At 37.6% G+C, this 23,127-nt stretch overlaps 1 protein-coding gene across 1 annotated transcript in view; it reads right to left on the bottom strand.

Annotated features, from left to right (window-relative positions):
• The window catches only part of LOC137266062 (transcription elongation regulator 1-like), a 33,123-nt gene that overhangs the window by 2,467 nt on the left and 7,529 nt on the right, over positions 1-23,127 (bottom strand). Inside the window, exons 10-16 of the mRNA XM_067801562.1 lie at positions 22,297-22,436; positions 16,997-17,054; positions 15,928-16,102; positions 15,261-15,469; positions 12,294-12,444; positions 8,644-8,811; positions 7,687-7,890 (exon numbers count right to left, since the gene is read on the bottom strand). Coding sequence (XP_067657663.1) covers positions 7,687-7,890; positions 8,644-8,811; positions 12,294-12,444; positions 15,261-15,469; positions 15,928-16,102; positions 16,997-17,054; positions 22,297-22,436 — 1,105 coding nt within the window. The remainder of the gene's footprint in view (positions 1-7,686; positions 7,891-8,643; positions 8,812-12,293; positions 12,445-15,260; positions 15,470-15,927; positions 16,103-16,996; positions 17,055-22,296; positions 22,437-23,127) is intronic.

Genomic DNA, 23,127 nt, shown 5'->3' with positions numbered 1-23,127 from the left:
TCATGCACATGGTCCGCTGACCACCATGATACTTTTTTTTATTTTTTTATTGCCACCACATTCCATATAGTGCTGTACATGTTGTATACAATGTTTGCAATGGTATATGGGGTTACATTCATCATATGTTCTACATACTCACAGGTATCCATACTGTCCTGTGATATGCAGTGTTATATTCAATATGTCATAAAGTACGCGCCTTAACAAGTTGGCATAAACACCAGATGAATGAGTTATGTATGACATATCTTATTGTCTGTATCCCTACATCTGGCCTATCATGCTGTATATTGCATCATGTCCAAACATATCTTATTATATATTGCATTACATCTAATCTATCATGTTCTCTAAATAATAGTGCATCACAGCCAGCATATTTTGTATATTGGAAATACATCTGACATATTATATTGTTACTATCGCCTCCTGTAATATGTCATGTTGTATATTGCAAAAAACATCCTATATATTGCTTCGTTATACAGCAGAACACCCAACATACCATTTGCACTTAGTATCACATCTGACATATCATGTTGTATATAGCACAACACCCGACACAGTATATACAGTCAGATCCAACCAACACATCGTGTATTATCTGACAGATATTACATATAGGTCTTATCAAACATATGTTACATATAGTATCACATCTGATACATCATGCTGCAGAGTCTAACATCAGACTGAATGCGTATTATATATTTCGCCAACATTTAACTTGTGGTGTTTCATATTTCATCATTTAGCCGCCCTATAATATATGTTCCCAGTGATACATCAGTACAGTTATTATAAATTGATTAACTAATTAATCAATATCTAACTAGAACAATAATATTTACTTATTTATTTTATTTTATTTTTTTTGTTTCTAAAGAGGAAACAGATCAAGACTTGACATAAGCAGTTGCTGCATCACAGGTCAGGTTTGAATAGTGGGAGTAGAGGATGCCATTTCTTTTCAAATTTGATAATTTCATTCTTTCTTTTGGCAATGAAGCTTTCAACAGTGAAAATATCTTTTAAAGTATTTATAAAGTTATTAGATTTGGGAATGATTCCTTTCAAAGAAGAGACATAGATATGTCTTTTTGCTGAAATGGTGATATGATTAAGTAATGGGATTTTACTTAAGGCACCAAAATACACTAAATATTTTGTCAGACGACATTTTTGTATCACGTAAGTGTTAATCTAAATTTGAAGATCAGTCAAAAACTTCTTAGTTTCAAGGCATTCCCAATAAACATGGCACAAGTTTTCATCCTCATCCTTACAAAAGCTATATAAGGCACTTTGAATAAGGTTCATGTTTGAAAGTTCCTTTTTTATATAGATGATACCATGTAAAAATCTAAATTGGAAATCCAAGAGTTTTACATCATTAATGTCTTGTCTGTAAGACTTAAAAGTCATTGGCCAATAAAAATTTGTATCATCAAACACATTTTCCCATTTATGACACATACAAGCATAATTATTGTTAAATGACAGTGTATCATAAAATAATCTTGAGTCATGTATTGATTTCATAAAATTCTTTTGATAAGAATTTAGATTCATGCCATAGATATGTATATACCTGTGATTTGTTATTATGTTTTTCCATGCTTCAGGTAAAATATTCAGGAGATATCTATGATCTAACTCTGTCCCTTTTATCAAATATTTACTTTTCAAACATTCAAAAGACATCAAACCATCTTCATCACACAAGTCCTTGATGGTTAATAGTCCTATATTTGCCCAGATGTAATGATTTTGGTTTTTAAATTTATGATTAAACCATAGTGGCTGTGCTAAAAATTCATCAAGGTTGCTTTCCTCTATAGTGTTTTTTTACAATACATACTCCATGCTTTTAATATATCTGTCCAATATGGATTATGCATATGAACAATATTACAAAACTTGGCACCAAATTTCATGACATCATGTAAAAGAAAATTGCATGGATCACATATTGATGATTTTCTGAAATAAAGTCTCAAAGTAGATAGTTTCAAGGCACTGATGAAGGTTGTTATGTCAACCATCCTTAACCCCCATGTTCATAATCCTTTTTCAAAGTACTTCTCTTCACTTTGTCAGTTTTGTCATTCCAAATGAATTTGAAAAATATTTTGTCAAGGGAGGTAACAAAATCTTGGGGTGGATTTGGTAATGTGTTGAAGATATGAACTAATTTCGAAATAGCTAGTGTCTTGATAACAGTGATTTTGCCAATAAGTGTTAGATGTCTTTTTCTCCAGGCTGCTAATAATCTATTTATTTCCTGTATTTGTTTCCTTTGTATTGATGATCCATAAATCTTTCAATTCAGCATTAAATATAATTTCCAGGACATTAAATTCATTTTCTCGCCATTTAATATTCAAATCCTGACATAATTTATCTCTACAACCTGCTTTTAATCCTATCCAGATTGCTTTAGTCTTATCAATAATTTATTTTAAGTCCTGACATCTTATAGAATGTATTAATTGTAGCAATAGCAGAATAAAGACATTTTTCAGTACCATTTAAAAACAACTCGGTATCATCTGCACATTGTCCTAATTTATACTCCTTATCATCAATTACTATACCTTGGACTTTTTCATTTTGCCTTATCATGTATCCAAGGATTTCAGCTACAAAAAGAAAAAGATATGTTGATAACGGGTCCCCTTGTCTACAGCCCCATTCATTTGAAAAGAATTCTGAGAGATGTCCATTTTGAATGACACAAGAAGTTGTATTATAGGTTAGGATATTTATCCATCTAATAATCTGGGACCCGAAACCTAACTTTTCCAATACCAAATTGATAAAATCTTTAGAGACAGTATCAAATGCCTTTCAAAATCAATCAGAATTAATAAACGTGGGATGTCTCTTCTTTTTGTCTCAAACATAATGTCAGACAGTAATCTTCTGTTTTCACTTTACTTCTACCATTACTGCATTTCATCCAGTGTCCCGACCGGCCACAAATGCTTAATCTCCAAGAAGCACCGAGAAAACTGCCTGGTCCATGTAAAAAGCTCCACCATTCAGAACTGTTACCGTCATGTAGATTTCTATCACAAGTGAGTTTTGTTACGTGTATGTATAATCTATCCAGACATGATTATATGAATTGATAGGTTATTATATGAATATTGAAGTTGTTATGTCTACAAACTGTAATGAAGTCTTTTGAAACTTGTATACGTTCATATATTTTTGTATTGCCATATCAAACAGAAGTAACTCTAATGTAGTTGTGTTCATAAATGTTCATTTCTTTAGTCCGTACGTTTCACTATCCAAACGTTTTTGATGAAAAACAGAAGTGTCCCGATTACCGCGGCCTGACTGTACAATGAATTCAATAGTGTTATTGGTCTCCAGTTTTTTAAAAGAGTTCTGTTTTTATTTGGCTTGGGTATACATGTGATAACACCTCTTTTCATTGTAAAGACATTTGGTTTTTATTAAGAATATCTTTAGTAAATCTATAAATCCAATATTTAAGGTCTTTCCAAAAATATTTAAAGAAATCTACTGGAAATCCGTCTATTCCAGGACTTTTGTTATTTTTCATATTTTTAACCACCAATGTTACTTCTTCCATGTCAATATCTTTTTCTGGTATGTTTCTAAGATGCTCACTTAAAGTGGGAGTTACTACATCTTGTAAACAAGAATCATCCTCATATTTCCTACCAGAAGCGTAAAGCTTTTTTGTAAAATTTTTTTTACTTCATTTAAGATAGAATAGATGTCGGTAATTTCATCACTGGTATCTGTGACAATCTTATTAACTGATTTGCTAACATAGTTTGTATTTTGTTGGTTGCAAAAATATTTGGTTGGCTTTTCCCCCTCTTCATACCATATTATTCTGTTTCTGAGCTGTATACCCCTTATTTCATCTTCTTTAATTTCTTGTAGTTCAAGTTTATGTTTTGCTAGTTCGGTTAATAAATTTTCATCTACAGTTTGAAAGTCCCTTCTTATTGTTTCTTCATAGTCTTTAAGTTTAGTTTCTAGTTTTATCGGTGAATTTCTTTTTCAGAAAGGTTGAGAATGAAATTGATTTTCCCCTAACTTTCATGAGGAAAGTTTCTAAAAATAAGCTATCGTCAATCATACTAAGGTCGATAGTATTCTCATCATATACATCAATATCTGAGTATTGTTCAACCATGTCTTTTAGTATTGATCTAACAAGTTTACTATATTCTGGTTGTAACAATAAGGAAGTATTAAATTACAAAATCCCCGTCCTCTTTCTAAACATAAACCTTGACATAAACTAAAGGGCAGGGTCAGAGCTGAGGTATCATTCAAATCAGATTGGAAAGGCCACTGGAACTTATGGAAATCCGATTATTCACGAATGCAGAAGAAACAATTCCTGTGACAAAGGATCTAATAGTTATTCATGACATGCACATGAATATAACTGTATTACACCTCAAAAGGAATATGACTCGCGTGTGGAAAACTGTAAACAAAACTCCACTTCCTGTCTAGTAGTTCCGAAGTGACTAAGATTACTAAAAATAGAAAAGCATGTGGTAATGTTTATAAACAGTTTCTGGAGTTTGGGTATTCGTAATTCGTAAACTGATCTGAGTACTTACTCATTGACACATTCGAGCAGGAGTCTTAGAAATGTCCAATAAAAAACATGTTGCACTAATTTGAAGAGAAGAAAAAAAATAAACAAAACTGTCATAGTTAAATCCATGCTTTTTGTTGTGAATATTGTCTCACGGTGTCTGGTCGACATCGATTGTTCTCCATTCGTCATGGGAACTTTTTCTGATTTGGAGGCTAATGTCTATTCCTCTCTCCTGAATTCGAGTCTGCACCTTATATATCTTTCTGAGCTCAAATGCTCTGTTAGCAAGGCGTCCTCACTGTTTCTTCAGAGGAACTGGAGGGTCAGTGCGGACTGTAACTTTCTTCTCTTTTAGGGAAGCCCCTCCTTTGACTGATGCACTGAAGACTCTCTGTTTGTCTTCTGCCCTGACGAATTTCACGATAGGTTTTGGCATCGATGCACGATAATTGCCTGGATCGGTGGTTTTTCGGGGAAGTCTGTGAACATTTACGAACTGTATTTCACTCGCATCCTTAAGGCCTAAAAGTGTAATTATGTCTCTGACTGCAGGTCCTGGCTCCTTATCATCTCCGTTTTGAGTTGGTCAATCTTGCTTGAGTTGATCTGGATTTGTTCGGCGTTATACTCAACTGATTCAAGGATACTGGAGGTCTTATTATGGAGTTCTTTTATTTCTGTATTCATATTATCCATTTCACTCACAAGTTGTGTTGTTTGATCTGAAGAGCTGAAGCTATGAACTGTTGAGGTCGGACTTGTCAACATAGTCAATAATGGCGGTCTGCCTCGCTGATAGTAGTTCATAGTAGTAGTTGACACCTCTGACAATGTACAAGCTTCTGTGTGTAATATTTCGTCCGATTTATCCCCAGCAGTGTTCGTTGGTTGTTCACTTGTAGTCTTACCCCAAATACTTCGCCTGGAGTTGGACATGGTTGTTAAATTTCCGCCATGATACTTCACCTCTCTCCTATAAACGCCCGACACGAGAATACTAGAATTCAGCGTGTCTGTGAGGGGTGGCTGGGAGGGCTTTCGCCACGAGTCAGGATAAGTATAAAATATCAATTTTATTCAGAAAATTACATATTTTTCCTTATCCTGACTCACGCTTAATTGCTTACAGAATCCGACAGAAATGGCGGGGTCAGACCACGCTGGATTCTGCTAACTGTTCCAAATTACGTCCAATAATACCCCCCCTAGCGGGAACTAGTAACAGCGATAATTTAGTCCTTTTTTTCTCATATTCATTGTAGATTTTGGGAGGAATCACATCAAGTCGAACTTGTATTCTGTAGAAGGCTTTGTTGACTTCCAAAAGCAGCCCTCCATTATAGTTGATATCGAGCAATCCCCATGTAGCGCTAGTGTAGAGGCCAAGGCTCTGACCTCATGTGGGTTGGAGGCTCACGGAGGATCCAATGGTGGATGGATGGTGAGACTAAGTCCAGACCATTCATGATCCATGATGTGAGTCCAAAAAGAGGGCTTCCTCCAGAGATGACAATCAGTAGTATCTGTCTTCATCCTTCCACAAGTGCGACACATTTGATGGATGCCGATGATCCTTCTTATGCAAGTCCAGGTCTGAAGGGGACGACGAGTACTGACAGCGCTTTCGACGAGCTGGGGAGACTGATGAAGATCTTTTTCATTGACGAGTAGACCTGTGAGTGCACTCCCCCACGTGAGTGCACTCGTCTGTGCTGGCTCACTCACTCGTCTGTGCAGGTGCACTCACTTGACATAGGTGGATCTCTCTCCGAACTGCCCCGGGATGATAAGGATGATGGTGACAATCCTCCTGAGCAGGTGCGTGCATATGCCTCCTCTTCATTCTCTGGAGTGAGTGCAGATCTAGTTGAGTGCTCACATGGCGCAGCAGTCGATGTAGTTGAAGATTTTAGTCTTCGTTCTTCTTCAACATGACTTTCAAACTCATGTTGCATGAAGGCATCTGCCTCGAATGACTGCGTTGAGTGCAGTCACGGCTGCCTCGTAGAGGTGTGTGCTGTGATGACTTATGACAAGCATAGTCGCCTTTTGTGGCAAGCAAGGGTTGCTGAAGGCCTATTCTACCCCGGGACCTTCAGGGGTCCACAACCTTGGAGATACGGCTGGCATCTCACTGGAATGAATCTCAGCATCAATAATTCAACCGTTACCTGATTTTATTTCACTATATTAGACATGGCTAATGTGAGACAGCATTGCGTAACTCTAGCATGTCTATGAAATATAAAAAGAATTCTGCATCAGACAATTTAATGCTAAATTTAAAACGAGTATGAGCAGAACATAAAGGTTTACACACCGGCCAAAGTACATGTGGGTCAACCGACAGCCGTAACCTGCACTGAAAACATTATTTGATCAACTGACACTAAGTCTCAGTTGATGAAATACGTGTTAGAAAAAGGCACAAAAATCACAAATTTATGTAATAATAATAAACATATACAAGTCAAAAACCGCATACAACACAAATTTAGTTAGAAAAAGACAAAGGAATCAAAAACTTATCGCCGTATACGGGACCCCTGGTGCCTCCAGCCACCCTTGTTGGCGAGAGTGAAGTATCATGGTGGTCAGTGGACTATATGCGTGGCAAGGGAGTTAATACATGGGTGAGTGTAAATTTTACGTTTGCTTCTTTTCGAAGGGAACTTCAAGGGATTTCAGGTGTTCCACTACCTTCGCCAGGAAGAGGAGAGTAAGAAATTAAGCACGAGTCAGGATAAGGAAAAATATTTCTCTACTCTCTGCAAGTCTTACCATGACTCGGACACTGTGCAATAGAGCTGGGGAAGTCTGACAAGAAATATTAACAAAAACATAGTGTGGCATTGTCTGCTCATGGAGGCGCCTGAGATTGTGGTCTTCAATCTAACCTTGAAAGTGCTTAGTACAACTGCCAAAACGGATGGCAAAATGTTCAATAATTCAACTCCTATTTGGACGTGCATCCACTTTTGAGACATAAACCCTATTCATCCTACTCTAAATCCATCATCCAGCAGACAAAGCAGCATCATGGAATATGGACAAGTTTGCTGTCCTAACAAATGACTTACCAGATCTGCTAGGAGGGCCTTAAAATGTTGAATAGACTCGTCCTTCTTGTGTTGTTCTCGCTCCTTGTCGCGCTCGCGGAGAGAGTTTGACAGTGTCCTCTGTACCTCTTTCTCTCGTTCACGCAGACTGTTCTCAATTCTCTCCTGCTTTTCCTTTTCCTTCCGGTCCTTCTCCCGCTCTTTCTTCTCCTCAGAGTCAGAGTCCTATCAGCACAAGGGCAACAGAACATTAGAAGAACATCAGCAGAAAGTCAACATCATCCTCATCTCACTTACCAGCAAGCACCTGTGCAAACTTAGCTGAATATCATTTGCCCATTCAAAGTCCAGGAAACAGTGAAACTCGATGACCAACTGAGATTGACATGGGTAAGAACACCTACTGAACAGCTAGGTTAAACACTAGTTCGAAAAGTTTTTATTTTTATCACAGCAAAACCATAATTTGCTCTGGAGCAACTGAATAATTGCTCAATCAATCAATCTCACTTGCATCAGAAAACATCAATGGGATCAGGAAACTAATCAATATTCATCAAAAATGGAAAATCAAAGTAAACTTTAGAATACACAACATACAGATGTGCACCAGGAAAATACTTTGATCACTGTATTAATCTGTGTACTGAACACTCTTCCCTGTTTGTGTAGCTATGTATTGCGACAACATCAAGGGAGGCATAGTGAATTACTGAATGTCAAAGGTTGGCTTGTGTAAACGTCTGAGCCTGGATCAGACAGTTCAGTGATCAATATAATGAGCATCATCCTACGCAACTGGGATACAATGACGTGTATCAGCTAAGTCAGTGAGCCTGAACACAGGACCCCATAAATTGCCTCTTATGACAAGCATGGGTTACTGAAGACCAACTCTAACCCAGATCTTCAGGTGATTGTTAGAGGAGTGGACCGCACATGGCCCTGTATTTGTAAGCATATCTACATGGTACGTACGGTGTCAAGATTCCGAACATAGTCCTTGAACCAGTCCTCTCGCCTGGAGCTGCTGTCTACTGCTTCATAACGAGAATCAGAATTGATTTTCTTTTTCACTTCACTCCAGCGAGAGTGCCGATCCAGTCCTGACGTCTCCTTCAACAGACTGATGAAGTCGGCCTTCAACTGAAATATCCAAAACACTCAGTTCACGCATCTGTCCCAAACATCGTGAAGCATTACAAAAAGCCCTGAAACAAAATAGTTAGACTGGACACTGATCAATTCCTGATCATAAGTGGAGCACTCATTGAAGAAATGGTTTAGCAGGAATAAAAAAAGTTTTTCAGCATTGAACAAAACAATTACTCATTACAGAGTTGCCACAGAATATTATACAGAACAATTTATTGCATTAAACTGAATTTTCTTGCAAGATTATCATTGCAATAGATGATTCTATGGTATTTATCGGTTCCTAGATCAATGTTTCAACAAAATCTACCCTCACATTTGCTGTTGAATAAACAGCTGTTGAATAAACAGCTGTTGAATAAAGATTTTGGAAACAATATGTTAAACACAGACATTTACTCAAAAGTGTCATTATTACTCTGTTTTGAAATGTGAGAGTTAATTTAAATGAAGACATATCTGGACGATCTTCTTCAAAAGGCATGTTGTGCTTAATTGAGAAGCACAGAGTATAAAGAATTACAAAGAACACATATTGCTGAAGAGGCAAACAATTAGGGCTTTTTCACAATCGCCCAAATATCTCAATCGGACAATTCATCAAAAGAGACATAATAACCCTATTTGAAACATCAGAATTCATTTCGATGCTGATATTTTTACTGTTTAAAATCCTCGACAAGACAAATGATACCCACTTTCAGGCTAAGAAAAACAATATTGAATATAAAGTTATCTTGTGCTTTAAAGAAAACAAGGGTTGGTAAATTTGATTAATGAAGGACAAAACCAGGAAATCATTCAGCCTGAAAATGGGTTTGCATTTTCAATTATTCAATCATTAGAAATGATTACAGATTCAGATTTATATCTGACAAGAAGTCTTTAGAGATTTTCATCCATGGGAAATTCAAAGAGGTCCTGTATCTTCAGTGTCTCTTTCATGTGTCGCATATCGAAAAATGATTTACAGTTATTCCAATTGTCTGACCATTAGACCGGCAAAGTTGTGTCACACATTAAACTGTCTCATGTGTATGTTACGTCTGTGGTCTATCCTTGTGTAGAAGAAGATCTGAAATTTCAGTCAGAATTGGAATCCGGTTATTTGCTATCTCATGTGAAAGTAGAGATTGAACTAAGAAGAATTCCAAAATGTTTTGCAAAATGTTTGCCACTAATGCTTCAAAGTAAACTGAAATGTACATTTGTTTCCTCACATGCATGATTTCGACACTTGAAGACACAATGAAGCAAGACCTTTCATTTGACAGAATCTTGCATTTACTGATTCATTCAGTTGTGTCATCATTATGTTGAGTGAGACTTGAACCCAAAACTCACCAGTTTTGAGCATGTTAAGAGGGACCAAAAGGCATATATAATTGTTTTTGTCCATTTACCTACAGCATACAGGAGAAAAAGTTAAATCACAGATTCAAGTATTGTGTCAATGCATCTTTGAAATATCATGATGTGAAAATCATCACCATGACTAATGATGAGGCAACTGCATGATCATCTCATGGACTGTGTTGACAATGACATCCATAAATTTTCGTTAACAGAGAAGAGAAACAATATACCAGGCTTTGTGCCTCTCACATACTCAGAGTTTTTTGCACCGCTATTGCAAGGTGGGAAATCCCATAATGCATTGCAACTGAGAGAGACAGGAAGTTGTACATCGACAATTTCAACCCCGGGATCTATTCGACTGTGCTGCTCTCTTCTTTAGGTTGGGACATAAATCGACAATTAATAATAGGTAAACAAATACATTGTCTCTTGAAACAGAATGAATTATTGCAATTACAAATTACTTTTCTCTCTCATTTTTTTCTTTACCTTTAAACTCAATATTTTCTAATATAAGATATAACATTTAATTCTGAAATTAAAATCAACAGAAGTTACTAGATTTTTATTTAAACTGATAAAAATCAATCTTAAAATAAAAAGCTAGAATGAAATATTTAAATCAATATGAAATCATTCTAACAAATTCAAAGAGTTGGAAAAATAATATATCACAATTATCTGAACATGCTAAACTGTCATGGTTGTCATTTGCACTGAGACTATTAAATATTACTATTACACACTGCAGACAATGAATATGTGTACTGTCCCTGATGATATGACATACAATTGCATTAGACATCATTCAAATATGATATATGCCATTCAAAGCCTCAGTAATTGGCAAAAACATCTTTTATATCATAACACATTTACGCCTGAAAGGAAAAGGATTATAAATCTCCTAGTTTTCATTTCCTATCAACATTTTCAAAAAACATGGAGAGATTTATCTCATTCAATTTGAGCTTCCCATCTAATAACTGCAAATATTTACTTGTCATAAAAATTGGCTGAAATATTAAGTCCTGAATAGTGTACATTAAGTCAAACAAATTTTACTTCTTTCTGTAAGATCACTCAGAAAAATCAGGACGTTGTCCCACGTAATGCTGTTTATTAAAAAGAAAGCTCAAATACATATGCTGAAACAAATCATTAGAACTTAGTGCAATCCTTCATGAAGTAATATTTAGCCACAGTACATGACTATACACATAGCACAAGTTTATTTTACAATATGATGAAGAGAAATCACATAAATATGTACGTTCTGACAACTTGAAACACAGGATATAGCAGCCTATGATCAATGTCTAATTTGTACTTACAATGCTGAAAAAAAGCCTTATCAAATTATCGATAGGGTCAAACAAAGGCTAGCTTATTTATTTTCTGACATCACAATTTTCAGCTTAGACAGAGAACTTGACAAGACATTAAAACAGCATATCAGTTATTCCAATGGGGGAATTATATGAGAGAGGGGTTAAACGTCGCCATTAGCAGTATCTCTCGGTCACATTAGTTTGTCAGGGCACAACATGCTAATATTGGACTGAGAGAGTGAGTTTTCGTTTTATGCTGCTTCAGCAATATTCCACCAATATCACGATGGGAGACACCAGAAACAGGCTTCACACATTGTACCCATGTAGGGAATCAAACCCAGATCTTCGCGGCAACGTGAGAGCACCTTCACCACTGTTGGGGGGGAAGCCTTAGTGATGCAAGTTGGCATCTTCAAGTAGAACCCACATCATGCATTGACAGTCCAAGGATCATGATCAGAATGAATCTGGTATTCAACACACAATCAAATGGATTCTGACAGCTTAGGCAGATCAGTGCAGCAGACCTCACTCCCTTTTTTTGATTGTCAGAAAGACAGGGAAAATAATACATTCCAAAAGTAATCTCAAGCAACACTGAATAGGTCAGCCATATCACAATCACTGCCTACCCAGTAGTGAAAAACACAAAGCATATAGCAGTGCTTCAAGACACAAACATGCTTGATCACAAATATACAAATTTTGCTGTCTTGTCAAGTCCCTTTATAAGCTGAGTTATCTCCCTTAGCCCCCAGAATAATTGAGAGAAACATGTACCTTTTCCTTCTGGTTTGATTTCTCTTCTTTCTCCTTACGACGGAGATCGGAGACATAATCGTTGAATATAGACTCTCGTTCTCGCATTTTGTCAATGCCCTTGAATCGATCGTCTTTACCATACCGAGAGGCAAAGTCACTGAAGGATGACCTGAAACAGACAGACACAAATAACATGGTGGCAAGTAGTCCAGTAAAATTAGTCGCAAAAATCACTGGAGCTAAACAAATTGGTACAGAAATGGTTCTGTGTTTATATCATTTAACAGTAGTTACGCAAACAAAATGTAAAAAGTGCTCAGTTGCATGTTGACACTGAGTGTTTTTTGGGGGTGCAAAATGGATACTACTTTTAATTATTAGAGACTTACCTTCAGATACATACAAACTGTATGCACACTACACACACATGCATATGCATGCACGCACATACAACTTTTCCAGCCTATGAATTAGTAGTTCCTTTGAAAATGTGCATATAAAAGTACATTTGGGTCTCAATATGAGATTTTAGAAATTTTTCTCTGAAAATTTCACCTTTTCCATTTTTTAGCCAATAATGGGATTTTGCCTAAATTTATGTGACTTTTCTTACCCATGTATCAGTAGTACCCTGTATCGGAAGTACCTTCTTTAAAAATATCCACAAAAATGACAGGTGTCTCAATCAGTCTAAGTAAACTTAGTCTCAGTGTATTTTGTTACGCTCCACCACTGAGTCAAACAAACCTAGTAGAAGGTCGCGCCAGGTAAACAGGTAACCTTTGAGTGACAAATGACCGTCCAATCAAACACAAGACCGTTAAATAGATTTAACCAATCAGACAACGGCTACTATTTAGGGATCGGGGGGACTTTCAAAATATTCAGGCCAAAGACACAGATCTCTCCACAAACAAAAATCCGCATATAACACTGTTATTTGACTTGCAGTATATACGCTTTGGGGTTTCTGTTGACATGGTAGCCAATAGCTAATATTTCCGCAAGATAACATCCTTGAATATTGCCAAAAACACTATTTTCAGCGACTGTTTACTCTCCACTGCCATGGTTGTACGTACGCCGTGTGCATCACCCGGAAGCGAACGTACTCTGAATAGCATTCGGAATCGTTCGGGTATAAACCTTTTTGAGATAAAAAGTTCAGAAGGTATGTGCGAATGTCCACTTTCGCGATTTGGTAACCTGTGTTCTGATAGGTCAGTCTCAAAGGTTACTTGACGCGACCTCCCATAATGTTTTGTTAGACTCAGTAGTGGGGTGTAACGAAAAGTACTGAGGATAAGTTTACTTAGACTGGTGTCTCAATATGAAATTTCAAACAATATTCTCAGAAAAATTCAACTTTTTACCTATTAACACCAAAATAGGCCTAAACAAAACATGTTTTGACTTCAAAACTATTTATTAGTATTAGCTAGAGACCAGTTATCACAGCATACCAGTTATTGCCAACACCTGGCTGTTATACTTGAGAACTTAAAAATGAGAAGACAGTTTGACATGTACTTTCGTAGTATTTCACATATTGACACATCCCAAAGTGATAGGCTTCGAAAGTTAAAATCAAACTGTCTCCGCAAGGGATACAGACTGGTGCTGGCGATAACTGCCAATAGCCAGTAGTACCTTGTGCTCTTTGTCATAATATGCATACAAAGTACATTTGTGTCTTGATATGAAATTTTAGACATTATTCTCTGAAAATTACAGTTTCCATTTTTTACCCCCAAAAGGGACTTTGCATAACCTATTTGATTTTTCTAACCCATTTATTGGCAGGACCTTCTGTTCTATTTGAAAATATACATAAAAAGGTAAATTTGTGTCTCAATATGAGACTTTAAAATTATTCACTGAAACTGTCAATTTTTCAATTTTTACCCCCCAAAATAGGACTTAGCATTGTACTTCAAGTGAAGACTTTCTAGGGCTCAGTAGTTATTACTGAAACTTTGTGAAAACACTCAAATCATTTCTGTACAATTTGTTCTTAGCTTTTGTCACATTTTGATAGGATTAAAGAGAAAATGTTCCAATCTTCGCATATTGCTTGTCAATTTGTACCTCAAGGATGTCATGACAATCAGCAAACAGATTTGCACACCAAACTGAAACTAATGGCCTAATGTGGTGATTGGTTAGTTTCAATATTTGTCATGACTGCTGACTAAGTTAAGCACTGAAACACACTGACATTAGCAAATATACAAGAAATGATTAACCTTTGTCAATCAAAAGATCGCCTTCTTAGTTTGACTTTGTTTCAAACAAATTTGTCCCGAAAGTTTTCAGAGTGAGTTGGGTTTTACAATACTTTTAGCAATATTTCAGCAGTATCATGGTAGAAATGGGCTTCAAACATTGTGCCACTGTGGGGAATCAAACTCGGGTCTTCACCATGACTCTAGATTGTAAAGCAACTCACAAACACTGTATTCCATGGAAGCCTTCTACATTTCAAAAGTTTAGACTCCCTAAAAACACTATATTATGTGTATTTTATATATACAGTGACATGGAACACTGATTTCTCTTTCAACTTGAAGGAACCAACTGCACACCTTAAACAGATGAAGTGCACAAATATAATGCATCAAATTATTGAAAAGTATGTGTAAATATTGTGCATGTGAACAGCAGAGTTTGGTGTGAAGCTTTTTTAAGAATTTGTCAACTTTCACAGATTTTTATCATCTAATGAATTAATGACAATCTTTTCAATGTTACTAATTTGTTTAATAATACAATTTATGTGTAAACAGTACCTTTAAGCTGTATGGAATATTTTGCAAATTCTAGTTTAGTCCTGAAGCAGGTAGCTACATTTACACTAGTGGGTTTAAACTTTTGAAAGGAAGTAGGTCTATCATCACTCTTTAAGCAGTAAAGAGGCAGGTTGTGAATTGTTTCACAAACGTATAATATCACTTTCAGCATCTCTACAGAAACTGAACTACTGACTTTCCATGCAGCTTTGCTTCCTCCAACAGCTGCCGGAAAGAATCCTTCTTCTCTCGGAGTTTCCTGTGCTTCTCCCGTCGCTCCTCCTCAGCCCGCTCCTTCACGTACTGCTCGAACACCTGCTTCCTCTCCTTGGATGTCAGCAGCAGGTAGCGTGGGTCAAACACGATCTTGTGGAGCTCCTTCTCCCATGTTGAGAACGCTGATACCTGGATGAGACAGGTTCTCAGGTTACAGAGGTCATCACAACATTCAAGCAGTTGCCGAGCTTGAGGTATCAATCATAGTTCATTATTTTCGATGATAAATGCAAATGAGTGAAGGATGGCAGGTTATTTACTTGATGAGAGGGAAACAGGGAAGAGTTACGATTTCAACAGATTTGTTTGCCACACTCAGCAATATTCTAGCTATATGACAGTAGTCTATAAATAGTGGCCTGGACCAGACGATCCAGTGATTGTCATCATGAGCACTGATTTACATGAGTGGGACATGATGACAAGCATTAACCAATTTTGTGAGTCTTAGCATCTGACCCCCCTAGTTGCCTTTAACTACAAGCAAACAAGGACCAATTGTAACCTGGACCATCAATTGTTGACTACAATAAACATGCTTTCCACAAGACTGCCACAATGACAGCAGGACACTACAGTGCTCTTACCTCCTTCTCTGCTAGCATGTCACGGAACTGCTTCATGCGGATCTCCAGGGGAACGATGGCTCTCTGTCTGGCTGCCTGCACCTCCGCCTCAATGGCCGCCTCCTTTCCAGCGTCGATCTTCTTGGGGAAGCCGGTCTCCTTCTTGTCCTCCTCCTTCCCCTCGTCCTTGTCCATCCTGCCAAGGAGAGGTTTCAATGTCATGGTTACTATACCACATGCTATACATAATAGATGTACCATTCTTAACGACAAATTTGACATCATGTTTACTGAATATACTGAACAGAAAAAGAAATGCAACTCATAAATGCTTTTTATCAAATTTTAAAATAGAAGTCATAAACATGACGGCTTACCTTTATGAGATGTCATTTTTCGTAACTTGTGTTTCTCTTGCTGTTCAGTCTAGTTTCAAATCATCCAACATATGATATCTTAGTCAGGTAAATGGTGCATAATCAGTTAACATGTCATCTTTCCCTATATTTTAGCTGGTAAATTTGATGGAGAAATGGAAGAGCATCTGCCTGAGATTATTTAATACAATGCAGAAGGTAAAGTGAGTATTTTTTCATTTGTATCGCCTGCAGGTGATATTTGTTGGGTTTGTTGGGAGTCGCCACGTGGGCGAGCATCATCTCCCATTTTCGGACGTGGCATCGGTCAGCTTGCTGACACGAATCGAAAAACTGATTCAGCCACAACAGTAAGAGTGAGTAAGTTTAGTTTTACACCACACTCAGCAATATTCCAGCTATATGGCGGCGGTCTGTAAATAATCGAGTCTGGACCAGACAATCCAGTGATCAACAACATGAGCATTGATCTGCGTAATTGGGAACCAATGACATGTGTCAACCAAGTCAATGAACCTGACCACCCGATCCCGTAAGTAGCCTCTTACGACAAGCATAGTCACTTTTTATGGCAAGCATGGGTTGCTGAAGGTCTATTCTACCCCGGGACGGCTTCAAGCAGAAGGTAAAGACACATCTGCTACTGCCACAAGTCGACAGCCTTGATCGGCCGGACCATGGTCTGCAGACGTCTACCACATTCAAAGACATACTTCTTTTTCTTGGATGCTGGTTCCTCATCATCATCTTTCTCCTCCTTCTTCTTCTCGGCTGAAACAGTGATTTGTGAATAAGAAGGTAACCTTGAATAATATTCCAAAATAAAATTTTATGTCCATCATAGATTTTAATCTCATGTTGCTAGAATACGAGTAGTAGAAGGAATGGTGGGTTTGGACCACACCCATATAGGCCATATATTCGCTAATAACGCGAATCTAGACTCCTTTTTCATAAACTCCAAAAGAACAGGTGCTACCCATCTGCTTTCACACAAAATGACTTTGGGGACTAAAAAATCCTTTTTAACTTCGATGACTTATACGCTGGTGGTCCAAACCTCACCATTCCTCTACTACTCTATGTGTTTCAATCTCTATAGTGGGGTCGGGGAACCCCCGCAGAAACATTAAAAAGAGTAAAAGCCACAGTCCTCCAAGGGATGTTAGAAAGATAGGTTTGCGAGGAGGTTCTCCCAAGGAGGACTGCGTCGGTGCCTTCTCTCACCATGAGAGCGCCCTGCTCAGTAAGGCCCTTTTCAGAGACCCAACTGATATGATCGTGATCCCTCGCATCACAAAATTGTGCAAGGGAGTCACACTAAGGCTTGGCGAGATACGAACTCACAACGCACAGCTGCGCAACTGCACGTGATAAGCACGCACCTCAGCCGATTGAGCTACTCAGGAATGATAGCAACAACCTTGGGTTAACGGGTCTATCCTGTGTTATTAACACTGTGATCACGTGATAGCTCTGTGGCAACGGCGGTATATCACTTCCTCGATACACTTTGAGACACAACACATATTACTTCCTTGATGTTTCCCCCACATCTATGAGTAATTCGTCTAGAATTTCTCTCCCCTCACTTTGTTCTACAATCGCGGTTTGTAACTTCACTCCCAGTGAATTAAACATCATCCCCATAAACAAAGAACTCACATCGACTACACCCGAATATTTTGTTCCTTTGCTCTGAAGTCTATGATTGTTATTCTGATCTGGCTCTTTATTATTTTCCATTAATGGGTGATATCCAACTATTCTATTCTTCATGATGACCGGTTTACTCTTATCATAAAATCTAACATAATCAGCAAATTGAGAAGAATTGGGCAGCTCTTGGATTTTCTAACACAGCTCCACTTTTCAAAGTAGTCTGAATTTGTGTTAACAGAGGCAGATTATAAATCTTGATTCCATTTTGTGAAGAGCACTTTGTTACAATTTCTTCCTCAACTGCTCGTGCAAGAAATGACACATAATGGGGATTCTCGGTTATCTTGTGCATATTTCATGACTGAAATTGACAGCCCATTAGGGCAGTTCGCTTTAGTCATAATTCTATTCGCTTTAACTTCATCTGTGAATCTGAGCTTCAGCAGTCTCTTATTAAAATATATTTTCACATGACTCCCTTCCATTGTTGTTAATACATTTTTATCCCGATCAAATGTTATTAAATCCGGGAAAGTCTTATTCTCGATCGCTGTTTCACAAGCGGTAATAAAATCATTTACGTAGGTCGTCATGGTATACCCATAAAATAATTACAGTCTAAATATACTGTAGGGGTGTGGGGCAAACCCCCCCATCAATCTAAGACATTGATTTCAGTGAAACAGTTAAATATGTATCTTCTATCATGCCATTGGTTTTTGTAAGAAATGCCTGTTGGGCTTGTATCCCTTGTTTTATATCTCTTTTTTCCTTGTCCGCGCTTAAAGAAGAAGATATTTTATGAACCTTTGATCTGATTTCCAACTTCATTTTGTTGCATTTTTCTAGTTCGCCTAGGATCAAATGAAACTCCCCTTCTGAGATTTTATTGTCATTGAGTGCAGTGGAAACATGATCTTCTATCGTGTTTAACTTTGCATCAGTCAAGTATTCTAATTTCATCATGCTTCTTTGCTTTACGATTCAATTTGCGGGATACAAATATAAACACTGACCCAGCTGTTCCTGTCACTATAGCTGCTAATTCAAGTCCTAACACCACTGGTGCAGCTACAATGGTTGTCAAAAGCCCAACTCCTACTCCCATGCTAGTTGCCATTAGGGTGGTATCAGCACCATCTATGTAGTTTAAAGCTCTATTGTATTTTTTTATGTAGTGATGGCTGAATATCACGCTCTTGTTCTAGTCGATGTCTTATTTAACATATCTGTTTAAGTCGAAATCCATCTACACTTCACTTTATATTTCCTTCTTTATCTACAGCTGGGTACAGCCCCATTCTATTTGTCTATAATATAGTTTATAAATTATTTTTTTTAATTATCTGCCATTTAATTTTTGATTGATATATTTAAAGCCTATAAGGTTTACATTATCATACCTGGCTTATAGCCTTGTCTAATTGTGATTCCACAACGTTTATTGTCGTGTCTTTTAAACAAAATTATTCTCAGTCCATCTAAAAGTATTCTTGGCTTGGAAATCTCTGCGAGATATACGTCTATAATTAGTGTTGTGTGTGGTTTAATGTTTTGATACCATGGAAATACCCACGCTTAACCCTTTCTCAATAAACATATGCATATCATAATCAGTGAATCAAACTCCACACCTGTTTTCTTCAGTAGGGCATCCCACGATAAGCCTAGGGCTCGAATAATACCATGCAGGATCCAACCTGTATTGCTTCGAACACAATTTTCTGAAGATCTCGAAAACATCAGCCAACAATAACATGTCCGTTTTCAAACATAAATCATGGTAATCACCCAGATTCTTACAGCCTAATTTTTCCCATACATTTTTCGCATGTTCATAATCATCTTGCTAGACAGACACACCAGCCAGCTTGCTTATAGAAGCGGTCAATGGGAGGTAACTCCGTCTCATTAAACTTAGACCAGTCATCCATATATTCGTACGGGTAAATACCCTTACATAGCAGCAAAGCTCTAGTTTTCTCCTCTGTGTAACGATTACTAATAGCCAAATCGTCACGGTTATTAGCCTTGACCAAACAGAAACTGAACACTATCTATGAATCTCAAACTGTTTAATGAAAAGGATATATATCTCTCCATGTTGTTTGGGATGCAGGATATGTTGCCTTCTATCTTTGAAATAGCTTGCATAATCAACTGTGAATCATACCCTCGTAGATTGTCAAACACCACTGGGATATGAATAAGTTTAGGGTTTATTCTCAGTTTTCAATTACATTCATTATGAGCCACACCTCTGTATTTTCCTGTCACGTGACAGTGATCTCGAATTTAGTTTGGCCATCGCAACAAACGACCATCTACCCAAACCCACACGCCTCATGTTCATGAATTTTCTGAGTGAAACCATTGTTAGGGGATGGAGCTACTGTATCGATTGGTTTAATGATATCCTCAAAGTTGGCAAAGATAATGTATGGTCCCGACATTTGATTTTTGTGGTTGATAAATTTCAAGATTTTGTTGTTTTCCGTCGGCATATCTATTTGTGCGGCTGTCCCCCCTACACCTTGGCAATCATCCCTGTGTGAATCGAGCAGATCAGCTCTAGAAAACCTGTGAAGGCACTTTTCACATAAGTGTTTCGTTCCCCAATGTTTTGATTGATCGTACAACAGTCGGCTGAAATTCTTGATCCACGTGTAGTGATATTTTTCACCTTGTTGTATCATAAATAAATCGATTGTTTTACGACCATCCTTATATTAAAGGCCTTATCCTGTGCACTATTATGTTTTTGCCTTCATGTCCAAATACGTTTATAGCTAAGTCTGGATTCTGTTTTTCAAGTTTTGACCACTGAGAGATAGGGGTTGGTTCATCCATACCTTCCCAATTTATCCCATCATCTTCCGGATAACTGGAAGGTCTGTCAGAATATTTTTCAGCTGGAAATTTAGCAGATCTTATCGGTACCCTCCCATAATCATCACCATGGATTTTAACCACCCAACCAGACCCCCTATTAGTGTAACGCTCTAGTGTTTCTCGAATTTTTTCAAATGATCTGTCAATAGAAGAATTGATGTTACCTGGATGTGTTGTAGCTTCCCGATTACCTCTGAAGTAAACATTTGTTTATTCAGTAGCTACATCCGCCTGTTGTTTCTCTAGTGTCATCTTTAATGTGGGTTGAAATCTTCGTTCACTTTATGAAATACCAATTGTTTTATATCTTCAAAGTTTATATCTCTTTGAACTTCCATCTTCAAACCTCTCAAGTATTTTCCAAAAGCACACTCAGTTGGCGTGAATTGTAATTCTATAGGAGTTTGTTCCTTTAATAATTTGATAAGCTCAGTGTTGTCATACTATGTCTGATATATTTCTCTAATTGGGTGTCAGCCGGCGCAGACTTTATCGTGTTGGAGGATCAACCCCACACTATAGAGATTAAAACACTTAGAGTAGTAGATGGAATGGTGAGGTTTGGACCACCAGCGTATAAGCCATCGAGGTTAAAAAGGATTTTTAGTCCCGGAAGTCATTTTATGTGAAAGCATGTTGACCTTTAAAAAAGTTTTTCAAACTAATTTAACCCAGACCAAATGAGTAAGCTACATTTCTGATATCCTGCTGTTAACAACATCATAGATACATCACAGCAGCCAGTTACACGTGGGGTGATACACACAGCAGGAGCCTACCAAATATCTCACAGATCCATGTGACACAGATATATCATGGTGCAAAACACACAACAGTGACTGTCCACAATATGACAGATCACAACTGCCCAAGGAAAATCTTGTGAAACCATTAGTAACAACTAAACCACAACTATTAGCATTTAATGAGTCTGTGTAGTCTGACTGTCATGAGTCTGTATCGCGTGTCTTTGCAATGTGTCTGTGTAATGACTGAGCAAAGTGTCGTCATGAGTTATGAGTGTGTAATGTGTCTGTCATGAGCCCGTGTAATGTGTCTTTCATGAGCCTGTGTGATGTCTCTGTCATGTGTGCCATGAGACTGAATCAGGTGTCTGTCCTGTGTCGTGTCTGTCCTGTGTCATGTCTGTCCTGTGTCACAAGCCTGTGTAAGGTTTCTTGAGTCTGTTTCATGTGTTGTATCTGTCCTGTGTCATAGTCTGTCATGTGTCTGTGTCCGTCATAACTCAGTGTCGTGTATGTCTGTCATGAGAGTCTTGTATCCATGTCATGATTATGGCAGTGTTTTTCAAAACTACTATCCAGAACAAGCATGATCTGCCACTTGTTCTGTTTTTCCCAAACAAAATCTAATCATAAACATTAAATCTCACTAATTCTCAATCTAGTTCTGACCTCAAAAAAAAAGATGTAATATTAAACACAAATCTGGGTTGTACCTTGTTTAGTGTCCGGAGGGCCAGCAATCATTTTGTCTACATCAGGTCTGTTGAGGAGTTCATCCGGTTTCTCCCACAGTGACTGGCGTTGACTGGGGTTGTAGAAGAAACAACGCCCATCTCCTGTCCACACAACACACCTGCAACAAGACCACACTCAATACAGAGAGGGCACAGTAATCTGCACTGCACACATGTATGATAATGCACCTGTACATACACTTGGGAAACAAATAAACTGTCAGGACAAAGAAAGTTATTACTGTTATGAGAGTGCATTTTCTGTAAATTGTTTTATTAATTAAGTAATAATTAGTACTGGGTCACAACGTTTAATGTTTGGAGTGATAATTATTATGGGTCACATTTCATATGATAAATGTTCAGCACTTTAAGTATTTTGGCAGCAGGCTTTCTGGAAGTGCGTTAGAGTTACCTCCTACTGAGTGAATGTTTTGATTATTTGTGTGTACTTCTGGAAGACTGCTAAAAGATTATACGTTGATGGCGATGGTCGTAAGTGCTCAAACTTTCAAGAATTATTGACTGTATATGTAAAGGCTATTTGCTGTGCTGTCTGGAAGTACACACAGACTACTGGAGTATATATTTGCCACTCCATCAACACTTGATCTTCATAACCTCTGCCTGACAGCTCACAGTGTTACATTCTGCATAACTGTTTCTCACTCTTGCACCAAGACTTTGGTGAGTTGACATTATATTGTGACCTATTACTTTAGAATTGACTCAGAAGTATTGTACATGAAATCTCGATTATGAATCTCTGTATTCTGCTTTGTATTGTGCCTCATGCTTTTGTTGAATACA

The sequence above is a fragment of the Haliotis asinina genome, chromosome 15 (genome assembly GCF_037392515.1).
Source record: "Haliotis asinina isolate JCU_RB_2024 chromosome 15, JCU_Hal_asi_v2, whole genome shotgun sequence".
In the NCBI taxonomy this organism is placed as follows: domain Eukaryota; kingdom Metazoa; phylum Mollusca; class Gastropoda; order Lepetellida; family Haliotidae; genus Haliotis; species Haliotis asinina.
The sequence above is the reverse complement of the archived record's forward strand: the minus strand, read 5'-3'. Positions and strand labels throughout refer to the sequence as shown.